Source organism: Petaurus breviceps, unplaced genomic scaffold (genome assembly GCF_028583685.1).
Source record: "Petaurus breviceps papuanus isolate PSGF00001 unplaced genomic scaffold, PetGlider_PUasm1.0 90865, whole genome shotgun sequence".
NCBI lineage: Eukaryota > Metazoa > Chordata > Mammalia > Diprotodontia > Petauridae > Petaurus > Petaurus breviceps.
This window is the reverse complement of record NW_027187367.1, coordinates 9777066-9789111: the sequence shown is the minus strand read 5'-3', so window position 1 is coordinate 9789111 and position 12046 is coordinate 9777066. Positions and strand designations below refer to the sequence as shown.

The 12046-nt window shown below is 46.5% G+C and overlaps 1 protein-coding gene across 1 annotated transcript in view; it reads right to left on the bottom strand.

Annotated features, from left to right (window-relative positions):
* The window catches only part of ZNF76 (zinc finger protein 76), a 36717-nt gene that overhangs the window by 1346 nt on the left and 23325 nt on the right, over window positions 1-12046 (bottom strand). The window contains exons 3-14 of the mRNA XM_069073512.1: window positions 10339-10419; window positions 10095-10172; window positions 9435-9634; window positions 8307-8375; window positions 7832-7948; window positions 5216-5291; window positions 4304-4429; window positions 3855-4034; window positions 2727-2960; window positions 2476-2636; window positions 1086-1247; window positions 629-742 (exon numbers count right to left, since the gene is read on the bottom strand). Of these exons, the coding sequence (XP_068929613.1) occupies window positions 629-742; window positions 1086-1247; window positions 2476-2636; window positions 2727-2960; window positions 3855-4034; window positions 4304-4429; window positions 5216-5291; window positions 7832-7948; window positions 8307-8375; window positions 9435-9634; window positions 10095-10172; window positions 10339-10419 (1598 nt within the window). The remainder of the gene's footprint in view (window positions 1-628; window positions 743-1085; window positions 1248-2475; window positions 2637-2726; window positions 2961-3854; window positions 4035-4303; window positions 4430-5215; window positions 5292-7831; window positions 7949-8306; window positions 8376-9434; window positions 9635-10094; window positions 10173-10338; window positions 10420-12046) is intronic.

Below are 12046 nucleotides of genomic sequence, written 5' to 3'. Positions count from 1 at the left end.
AATTACTGGCAGACTCAGGTTTCCTGACGTTGCCCAGTGTCTTTCCTACACAGCAGCATGTTGCCACTTGAGACTGAAAAGAAGCTGGAGGGATAGGAAGCAACTCTGGCACAGTGTGTAGCACACTGACTTTGGAGTTAGAAAACCTGGGCTGTGGTCCTGGTACTTCTGATAACAAACCTTAGCTTAAAAAAATCTCTGTTCTGAGTCTCAGTCACCACATTTGTAAAATGGGAAGAATAAAAATTGCATTAAGCTTTCTGGGGGAGCAAAAAAATAAAGTATGTAAAGTTCTTTGTAGACAGGACCTCTCTCTGGGAGGACAAGCTTATCAGAAGGAGGCATGGCAAAGATACAAAGAATGACATAGAGAGTACTGCAGAAATGAAGCTTCTGGGGAGGATTGATAGCATGGAAATGGGAACGGGCAGGCAGATCCCATTTGGTACTCTGCTGCCAAGCCCAGCTGAAGAGACCCCTGAAGGCTTTATGATCCTCCTTTGGTCTGAGAGAAGTCACAGAATCAGTTCCCTTGAAACAGGTTCTTTCTAAAAATCCATTTCAAATTTGTTTTCTCTCTGGACTCCAGTAATGTCCTTCTCTTCCTGCTCCCCCACAATCCACATACCTGCACTGCAATGTGAGTCCCGTTGGCCGTGGCCAACAGTGCCACCTGCTGGTGATGAAGGGATGCTACTGCTGAGTCCTCAGTCACCATGGCCCCAGAGGTTATGATGGTAACCTGAAACACAGAAAGGTGGTTGTTTCTTCCTTTTGTTCTCCCAGCATATTTCCAGGCATCCTAGAATAAGGATCTTAAAGAGACCAAGGAAAGACCAGAGAGGACTATCAGGATTCAGAAACTAATTAGCCTGAGGTTCAGGGCTAAGTGAGACTGGTCTTATTCCAGAGTCTAACCTGGAGTTGAAACCATGAGTTTTGAGTCACAGAATTTCAGAACATTAAAGAACCTTGGAGCTCATTTGGTCCCACCTCCCACAGCCACATTTTATAGAATACAAAAATGAAGTCCAGAGAGGAAAGGATATACTATACAGAGATAGTACAAAAACCCTTGGTCATACTGGTTGTGTCTCGGTGCCGTCGGCGCTGACCATGGTGACAGTATGTGTGCTGGAGGTGGCAAGGTCTTCGGGGCTAGGGATGGTGAGGGTCGTGCCACCATGTTGGGTCACCATGCTGATGGCACTTCCTAGGGCCTGCAAGTCTTCAGGGGACAGACTGACCTGTAGGTAAGAGGTTTGAAGGAAAGAGAAGATTGTCCTGGCTATGGATTAAACCCCTGGATGCCCTTTGTTAGCTGTTAATCAAACCTTTCCTGTAGGGATTATAAGGACATAACCTGAGCCTTCTTTGTTCATAATTCAACATTTATCAAAGTTTCTTAACAACGTACAGCACATTGTGCTAGGTACTGAAGGAGATACACAAATGAATAAGAAGGATACAATCCCTATCATTCAGGAGATTATACACTAATCACTAAGGACCAAATGCGGCTGATTTGAGATGGAGGACTATAGCAGAGCTAGAAGTGTGATAGAAAGAATACTTTGGGCATCAGAAGACATGGGCTGCAATCTAAGTTCTGCTACTCTGTGTATAATTTTGGGCAAGTTACTGTCCCTTTCTCAGTTTCCTCATCTGTAAAATGAGGAAGGTGGATTAGATCATCTCTAATGACTAAGGTGTATGATCTTGGATCCACCTCTAACTCTTATGATCCTGTAAATATCACCAATATCAACAACTTGCATTTGTACATTGACACACATATGGTATATAACTGAATCTTCTTCTTTTCTTTTTTTTTTTTTGCCAGGGCAATTGGGGTTAAGTGACCTGCCCAAGGTTACATGGCTAGTAAGTGTTAAGTGTCTGAGGCTGCATTTGAACTCAGGTCCTCCTGACTCCAGGGTCAGTACTCTATTCACTGTGCCACCTAGCCACCCCATAACTGAATCTTCTTAACTACATGAAGTAATAAAGGAAGATATTATCTCCTTCTGACAGATGAGGAAACTGAGGCAGAGAAGTGAAGTGAATTGCCACAGGTTATCAGTCTAGGCAACTAAGGATCAGAAATGAGTCTGTGGCAAAGTCCTAGCCCTAGAGTATCCGGCCGCCTCCTCTGAGCTTTCTCTGTCCCTATAGTTATGTGCCCCTCTTTTTCCCCCAGAGGAGTGGTATCAGTGCTAGTTGCCCAGAACTCACAAGGACTGAGGTATCCATCTAAGCCCTAGGCCTGGCCAGGCTACTCTTTGGGGACTGGGGGGCCCTAATTTCTGCTGCCTCCTACAAGTCTGTAAAGGTGGAAGATCTGGAAGCCTGGGGGCCATTACAGCCACACAAACATATATCTTGTTGATGACAACCTCTCCTTCTACGACAACTATGTGATTTTGTCAGCAATAGAAGATCTCCTCCTTCCACCCTGAGCTCTGGAGCCCGTACCTGTTGGGTGCCATCCTGGGTGATCAGGGCTACCTGGGGAGCCCCATCCTCCTCTGTCACCATGGTCACCTGTGCTGGGATGTCCCCCTCCTCTTTCACCTCTGATAGGAAAGTGATATGAGACCTTTTGGGTGGGGGGCTCTCCTCAGCTGCAGAAGCCGCTGGGGGAGGGAGGAGAGGCACAGGTTAGTTGCTGGTCAGCACCCCAAAGTGTCCTGGTGCTGCCTCCCAGGGGAGCCCCCGCTCCTCACCTTCCAGCTGCTGCTGCTCATAAAGGGCCTGCTCACTCTCCTCGGTGGCCTCTAGCTCTCCATGGGCGCTGCGCTTGTGCATGGCCAGGGTAGAGGTCTGCCGGTAGGTCTTGCCACAGCTACTGCAGGTGTAGGGCTTGCAGTGTGTGTGCACCACATGGTGCTTGTACAGGCTTGAGTACTCAGTGAAGCGCTTGCCGCAGCCCGGCACGGTGCAGACGTACGGCTTCTCCCCTGGGGACACTGGGCTGTGAGGGGGGTGGGGACTAGGGCTGGCAAAGGGGGAACTAGGGGGACAGAGAGGGGAGGATGGGGCTGGTGAGCAAGAAACTGGGGGGACAGAGGTGGTGAGAGGAGAACTAGGGGGACCGAGCAAGGAGATGGGACTGTGAGAGGGGAGCTAGGGGGACAAAGGGTGGAAGGATGGGGCTGTGAATGGAGACACAGGGCCTGGTCCGGGGTGCTAGAGCTGGTAAGGGAAGAGTGGGTGGGACAGAGGGAGAGATGGAGCCATCAAGTGGAACATGGGATAAATGCTTGCTTGTGCACTTGACATGGGGGTGAGAGAGAGAATGTGCACTGAGGGGACAACATGAAGCCAATGAAGGGGAGGATATACAAAGTTCTGGGGAAGTGACATGCAAGGCTAAGGGAGTGGGCCCTGAAACCAGGAGATGGGGAAAATAATGTGAGGGGGGTGGTATGTACAAGAGTTCCATGGCAGGTGGATGGGGGGAGGACAAGGGGAACATTACAATCTACCTTTCCCCCACCTGTCCCCATCTTAGTTTCTCTTCTGGGGTTATATAGCTAGAGAGGGAAGAACTTGGGATAGATGGTAGAGGAGCAGGGAAGTGAGAGCTACCTTTGTGGGACCTGGGTCTGCCAACCCAGTCAGAATGGGGAGGCCCATCAACAAAACAAAACAAGCCAAACTCAAGGTGCTGATTCAGCCAGAACACTAACCTTCCTGCCCATCATGGAGTACCCAACAGGGAAAGGTTGTCAGATTGTGAAATGAGAAGACTGCCTAAGGCAAGAGCAGCTGGAATCCCTGGAAGTGGGGACGGGGTCAGAAAGGGTCCTGGGCTGGAGCTAGGGAGGGTTCTTGGGTGCCAGCTGTCCCACCTGTGTGAATGCGCACGTGATTCTTGTAGTTGGTGGCACTGGTGAAGCCACGGCCACAGTGGGGCTCCGGGCAGGTGTAGGGCCTCTCCCCCGTGTGAGTGCGGACATGTACCTTTCGGATGTTAGATGTAGTGAAAGATCGGCCACAGCCCTCAAAGGGGCACCGGAATGGGCGTTCACCTGTAGGAGACCAGGACAGATGAGGGCAGCATGGGAGAACCTGTGCAGAGGTAGGCAAAGGGGACTGTGATGGAAACATTTTATGCCCAGGGCTCCCAGCACGAGAGCGCTTTATTTTTGAGGAGATGGTAAGAGCTGGGATGGGGGTAGCTTTCTTTGAGAATGTAATCATGCGTGGAAGGAATGGGGAGACATGAAGGGGGAAATTATAGGTTGTTGTGTCAGAGAGCAAAGAGGACTGAAATGACAGTAGAAGGCAGAAGGCCCACCAGTGTGGGTGCGGACATGCTTCTGCAGGTCTCCTGATGTCTTGAAGGCCTTGTTGCACAGTTCCTCCGGGCACTTGTATGGCTTCTCACCAGTATGGGTGCGCACATGGCTCTTCAGACCATACCCTGTGAGAGGGGAGAAGTGGGTACTAACTGAGACTTCCTGAGGCCCTAATCTCTCACAGAGATTTCCTCCACCACCTCCTTCCCTTCTCAACATGGATGTAATTATCCATTCCAAAGGCCCAATACCTTTAGGTGCTCCTAGCTCCAGCTTTCCCCAACCTCAAGTCTGGCCTTTTGAGTTCTCTTTTGCCCCCTCAATTTGAGAGGCCTCTGTCCTCCAAAATCTGTTCTAAATCAGAGTCACAAAAGGGACTATGGGGACAGTCCTACCTTTATCCTCTCAGGCCAATCTGAGCCATAGACAGAATTACAGAGTTGGAAGAGATTTTAGAGATAATCTCAGCCCATGGTCCTAATTTCATAGATAAGGAAACTGAGGCTCAGAGATAGGAAGTGATTTCTCTAAAGTAAAAGAGCCAGAATGTGGCATGTGCAAGATAAGAATCTAGTTCTCTTGATTCTTAATATAGTGTTCTTTCCAATAGACTATGTTACCCCTTTTTCCCCCGAAAAGAGGAATTTTCCAAACAAAAAAGCCCTACCAGGTGAAGCTTATTTCTGGATAAGTCCTGATCTTAGATTAGGGCAGCTCGGTAGTTCAGTGGACAGAATGCAGAGCCTGGAGTCAGGAAGACCTGAGTTCAAATTCAGTCTCAGGCATTTACTAGCTGTGTGACCCTGGCAATTCAATTAACCCTGTTTGCCTCCCCCAGCTCTTCTCAGGTGACCTGGTGAAGCTTCTCTTCCCCATCTGAAGTCCTTCCAGACCCTCCCTGATTGTTTCACCTGTGGCAAAGGCCTTTCCACAGCTGGCAAAATCACACCTGTATGGCCGATCACCTGTGTGGGCTCGTTCATGTACCTGTGAGGTCAGGAGAGAAGTGGGATTCAGAGGGATGTAACCAGTGACCTGGGCTACTCTGCTCTTCGTTCGGGCCTAGGGCACTAGAACCCAGGCTCCCTGCCTGCCTTTCCATTTTTTTTCTTTGTATTTGTTCATTTCCACCCTGCCCCCTCACTGCTGCCAGTCACCATGAAGAGCAAAAGGTTTTCAGACTGACATCAACAGTGAAACTGAGTCACCTGAAGAAGGAATCAGATAAGAACTCCAAAGGTTATCTCCAAATAGTCTTCAAAGGGACATGTAAATTCTTATCTCTGCTTTCCATCTGCAGCCTGGTCCCCAAGTTTCAACTCCCCTGTCCCAGGATAAATTCATCACTTCTAATCTCATCACCCAGTCAAGTACCTCCCTCAGCCTCCTCTCCCCTCTGATTGGAGGGCTGAAAGGTGGAGGCCCAAACTCTTCCCAATGCCTTCCTTTACAGATGGCAGAACGTGGTTTTCCAGATCACTATTCTGAAAATAGAACTCTGCAGGCTTTCAACTCCACCGAACAAGATGTGTCCCAGCTCCCCAGTCCTGAGCACCCCTCCCCCTTTCTGGCTGCCTTTTGTTTGCTGTTTTCCCCCATTATACTGTAAGCTCTTGGAGGGCAGGGACTGTCTTTTTTTTCTTTTCTTTCTTATTTGTAACTCCAGTGCTAAGCACAGTGCCTGGCACATAGTAGATGCTTAATAAATGGTGAGTGAATTGAATTGAATATCCTATCTCAGACATGAGATATTTGGAATAGTGGTGCGGTACCATGTGGTACCATGGAAGAAGCCTAGCATTGGAGTCAGAAGACTTGTATGAAAACTCCAGCTCTATTACTATTGAAACCAAGAACCTCTTTTAGCTTTAGTTTCTTCACCTCAAAAATGTGGACAACTGCTTCACAGGGTAATTGTGACACTGGAATGAGATGAAGTGCGCCAAGTCCTTCGTAAGCAAAGCACTATGGAAGTTTGAGCTATGATTGTCTCATCCCTCCTCCAGTCCAAAAGACAAAGGTGACTTCTAGAGGTGTCCAGGGGGACAGGAGGGCATTGTACAGGTATTAAAGGACAAGAGACACCTGTCAACAGGAAGTCCAGAGAATGGAAGGGAATGCATGACACAACCCCACAAGCCAGGGAGGCTTGTGTAAAGCAGATGATGGTACACTGGACTTGGAGCCGGAAAGACTTGGGTTCAAATCTGGCCTCTGACACTTACTAGTGTCTGGCCTTAGACAAATCACAACCTCTGTGAGCCTGTTTCCTTATATATAAAATGAGAATAATAACTCTAGTGCTCACATTACACATTTATTGTGAGACTCAAAGGAAATAATATATGTAAAGCACTTGGAAAACTTTAAGGTGCTATATACAAGTGTCAGTTTTTAAGATCTTATTGACATAATTTGTTTTTAAAATGACCTTCAATTCCAAATATATCCCTCCTCAGAAAGCCATCCCTGAAAACAAATAATAAAGAGAGGAGAGGAAAAAGCAGTTCAGCAAAACTAACCAACAGGGAAAGCTAGGTGGTGAGTGACTAGAGCACTGGCCCTGGAGTCAGGAACATCTGAGTTCAAATCTGGCCTGAAACACTTGACACTTACGAGCTGTGTGATCTTGGGCAAGTCACTTAACCCCCACTGCCTTGCCCTCCCCCCTCCAAAAAAAGAAATAGAATGAAACTAACCAATATATCAACTAAGTCTAACAGTGCATACAGTATTCCACACCCATAGCACTCCACCTCAGCAGAGAAATGAGAGAGGCATTTTCTCCTTTCTCCTTGAGGGCCAAGCTTGATCATTATAATTACAGAGTTCAGGTCATTGCTAATATCAGTTGTTATTCACATTCACTTATTTACTCCATGGAAATTCAGAAGAGGTGCTTTTAAAAGATTTCAAGGCAGCCTTATTTATGTTCATGCCTCAGTCTTTTGTAGACCACCTGATTCAAAGGAAAACCAGAACCAAGGGTGGATATTGCCAAAAGGCTGATTTGGGCTCAATGTGAAGAACTTTCTAATCAAACATACCATTCAAGAATATCATAGGTTGCTCCCAGAGGTGGTAAGTTCCCTATTACTGGAGGTATTTAAGCAGAAATTAGACCAATAATTGTTGTAGGAAGGGTTCTAGTAGGGGCTGGGGGAGAGTTTGGGACTATAAAAAAGAAGGCTACATGAGGTAGAGGATTAAGGCATGTATTCATTCTCTATTATAGAATATCTTAGAGGCCAGGTGGGGCTAGCGAGGGACTCTGAGAGCCCTGGCAGCGACTAGTGCTAGAAGGCCCCTCTCGAGTGTCTCTTCTATCACCTCGAATGGAGACTTCTCTTTCTATATGCCCCGTGCCCCTAGCCTCCTGTTCCTACATCGGTCTCTTACCATCTTGTGTAGGGTCTTGATGGTAAGGATGAGGGTGCCAGCAGTGCCCTGCCCCATTCTGCCCAGACTGGAAGGGCTGAGTTATAGCTCCAGGAATGGTACACCAAGCCATCCACTGACAGACTTACTTTCAAGTGATGAGCAGTAGTGTAGAGGCGGCCACAGCCCTTGTATCCGCAGCGGAATGCTCTATCTCCAACCTGCTGCCCTTTGCCATTGTGAGGGGGCTGGCTATTGTGCAGGACCTGCAAAAGAGAACTGGAGATTGTCACTCCCATCCTCCTATCTGAAGGGAGTAGAGGACAAACAGGACAGAACAAAATAGTTCAGTCCTCTAAGAAATGGGGTTTGGTCTGCTAGGGAACCCTGGGTGAGGTGAGTGCCCTGCAGGGAGACAGATTGAGGCAGATCTGTTGTGGGACATGCTGCAAAAAGAAAGGAGCAGCTACATTTATTCTGGGGTTAAAGGCAAAGGAACACTGTAATTAAGGTAGAATAGACACAGAAGACACAGGCAGTCACATGAGCTACAAACTGCTGGAACAGCAATAGCTGGGCTAAGTGAGCTCCCTAGTCCCACACTTTCAACTGAACAGCACATACCTGGGAAGCAGCAACACCAGAGTCATCCATCTTCAGCTGGGAATGTGCACCCTCCTCCACATCAGACACCTGTGGTTGGAAGAAGTACGAACGTGGGTGTTCCCTACTGTGTATAGGTACACTAAATGACCCTGAAACTTCTGAGAAAACCTAAGACCAATACAAAAAAGTAACATCCCTTCACATTTTAATACCACATCCAAAGCACTCAGTAAATCTTAAGTGCTACAGAAAGTGGCTTCGTTTTAAATACTGGGAAACTGAAGCCCAGAAAGGGGAAATAACTTGCTTAAGGACACATGATTAGTGATAAAGCTGAGACTAGAATCCAGGTCTCCTGATTCTCAGGCTAGGATTCTTTCTACAGCACTCAAGGAAGGTACTTTTGCTCCCTGGATCTTCAGACAAATGGGCCAGATAACCAGGCCCAGAAGAGACATAATTTAGTGACCTTCAGGGTACAGAATGAGCTTTGTCTCTTCAAGTTCCCCTTACATAGATGTGCCATGGCTGTGACTATTGTCATATTCTAAAATGTCATGGCTGCTTTAGAGTATCTGACCTGATCCCTGCCCATTGAGATGACTTTCCCAAAGAGCAGAGCAGAGCGAGAGACAGAAGGAGAGAGACAGAGACAGAGAGGAGAGAGAGAGAGAGACAGAGAGAGAGAGAGAGAGAGAGAGAGAGAGAGAGAGAGAGAGAGAGACAGAGAGAGACAGAGAGAGACAGAGAGAGGGGGATAGAGCACGCATGAAGGGTAAGAAAACATAAGGTCTGCTGACTAAAGTGGCCAGGACAAAGAACATGAACATGGATCGTCTGTCTAGTTTTTCTCAAGCATCAAGACAGTTAAGCCATGCTCAGCCCCAACATAGCTGGCTGCAGCCTTCTGTGTAGTCAGGACAGATAAGGCAGTGTGCAAACAGTTGTTTACCAAGCAGTGACTAATCAGCCCGTGCCCTCTGAGGAGGGAGATCGGGAGGCTCTGGTAGAGGCTCCCAGGCCTGGCCCGTAGGCCTGCTCCCTTCAGCACCCACAGCCCCTCACTCCCCTGCAGGGGGAGAGGAGGGGACAGGGGTGACAATGAAAGATACCTCGGACCTGAGTGGCTGACTTTCCCCATCTCACCTTGCTGGCATACTGCTCCAGGGCCACCACGGCATCTGCATTGAAGGTTTCGTCCTCCTCTGCTGCCAGATCCTCCAGGCCCACTTCTGTCTGTACAGCCAGGACGGCACTCTCAGAGGACATGGCCACTGGGTGGTGGATGTAGGCAGTGGAACCATCTTCCAGTTGGACAGCTTCCAAGGCGTTGGGGTCATAGCCCTCTGTGGAGAAGGGGAAAAGGGGCAGTAGCAACCATTGTTTAAGATCAGTATGTACTGTCTCAATTGGAAAGGTCTCTTTCTCCTATGAGGACTCTCCAAGGCCTGTGGATCAGGCTTTCATTCTCCCTAGAGCTAAAGGACATAGATTTTCTTGGCCATGAGGGCATCATTGGATCACCCCTTTCTTAGGACAAGGTCTCATAAAGAACATTGCTGGGTAAGTGAACATTGTCAGTGATTTGTAAACTTCACTTCCCTGGAAAACAATAATCAGACAACAAGCCGGAGGGAATATAAAAATCAGATCCTGTTTCAGTTATATTTTGGGATACTGTTGTCTTGTGGGATCTTGCCACCCATCATGCTCACACTTACCCTAGCCCCCTGCCAACTCCTAGGAGTGAGGATAGTGTTTGGCTCTCTATCACCCCCTTTCCCTCCATTCCCCGCTGACATGCACCTTTGGGTGTGCGGTGTATATAGGCCATGCTGCCATCTTCCAACTGTACAGGCTGTCCATCTTCAAAGGAAAGAGATTCTAACAAAGCAAACAAACAAACAAAAGAAATGTGACCAATCACTCCCTTGGCCCAAGTCATTTTTCACATCTACCTTCTAGGACAATTGTCTCTAGGCCTCAGAAAAGTCCTTGCTTTGGAGGTCTGTTCCAGGCAGTCCTAAGCACAGTAAAGGCCTTCCCTCACCTTTCTCGACTGTCACTTGATGAATATAAGCTGTGGTTCCATCCTCGAGCTGAATCACTTGCCCTTCAAGTAGCTTCTCTCCTGTAAAAATGGAAATGAAAGGAAGTTGGTCAAAGACTAAGAAATGACTAGCCTAATGGGCTAAGAAATGGTTGATCAAATAATAGCACCAGCAAGAAGCTATTTGAGTTTCTATCTCTTTTTCTCAATAGTCTTGGGCAAGAAACTCTGAAACTCTTCACATCACTCTTTCTGCCCATGACCTCCCAGGTTACCACAATAAAGTGAAGGACAAGGCAACCAAAAGTAACTGAAATAACTGAGGGGAAGATAAAATAAGCTCTAATAGCTAAAAGTTCATATTAATTCAATTAAAGTTCAACATTTATTAAGTATTATTATTATTAAGTATTAAGCTGCTGGAAATACAAAGACAAAAAAATGAAAGAGTATCTGCCCCCAAGGAGACTAATTTCAGGGCAGGGAAAAAGTACTAATAAATGGGAAGGTAGGAAAGGATTCTTGTAACAAGCAACACTTCAGCTCAGCCTTGAATGGACCTATGGATACAAATGATGAGGGAGAATACTCCAGGTTTGGGGCATGGGGTGAGACAGAATCTTACGTATGAAAAATAGTAAGAAGATTAGTTTGGTTGGAACATAGAGTGCATGAGGGGTGATAACATAAGGTAAATATGTAAAAATAAGTTGAAGTCAGATTGTAATAGGTTTTAACTTTATCCTATGAGCAATAGGGAGCTGCTAAAGTTTTCTCAGCATGGAAGATATGACATGTATGGTCAAATCTGTCCTTTAGGAATATCAACTTGGCAATTATGTAGAGGGTGTATTGAAGAGAGGAGACAATGAAAGTAGGGATTTTGATTGGAAGACTATTAAAATAGTGCAAGTGAGAGGTGGTGAGGGACTGAACTAGAATGCTGGCCCTGTGCCAAAGATGTAGAGGCAGAAAGACATGTTAAACAAACGGATACTAGAAGTGAAAGAATGGGCAGTTGAGGATGATTCTAGAGTCGCATCTGGAGAGACAGAAGCACGGTGGTGTCCTTGAAAGAAACGAGAAAGTTAAGAGGAGGGGTGAGGTTGGGGGAGAGATAATACATTCCATTTTAGACATATTGAGTTTGGGATACTTATGGGATATCCAGGTGGATAGCCATTAGGCAGCTAGTGATAGAAAAATGCAATTCAGGAGAGAGATAATGGTTAGACTGGTAAATTTCAGAGCCCTGTACATAGATGATGAGATCACTTAAGAGAAACAGAGGGTTTGGGATAGAAATGTAGGGTAAACCCATCCACAGGAGAACACAAAGCCCAACTATTTAAATCATTAGTTATCATATATACTCATATGATTTCTCCTCTTATCCACTGCAATTTTAACTCAAAATTAAGGAAGGGTTATGTGATTAATTGGTTTTGTTCAACTGCCATCCTTTATAATTTTCATAAGTCTTTGGTATTCTCATCCCAATATACCTTAAAGGGGAGTAAATTTCATAATATCACATAGCAAGCGGTGGAAAAATTAGTCAGAATCTAGGTTTCTTAAAATTCTTGCTTTCTTTTGCATCAGTCCATTTCAAAAATGTTGGTTTAAGCAAAAGTTTAAAAGAAGACAGAGATAGGTGTGTATGTGTGTGTGTGTGTGTGTGTGTGTGTGTGTGTGTGTGTGTGTGTGT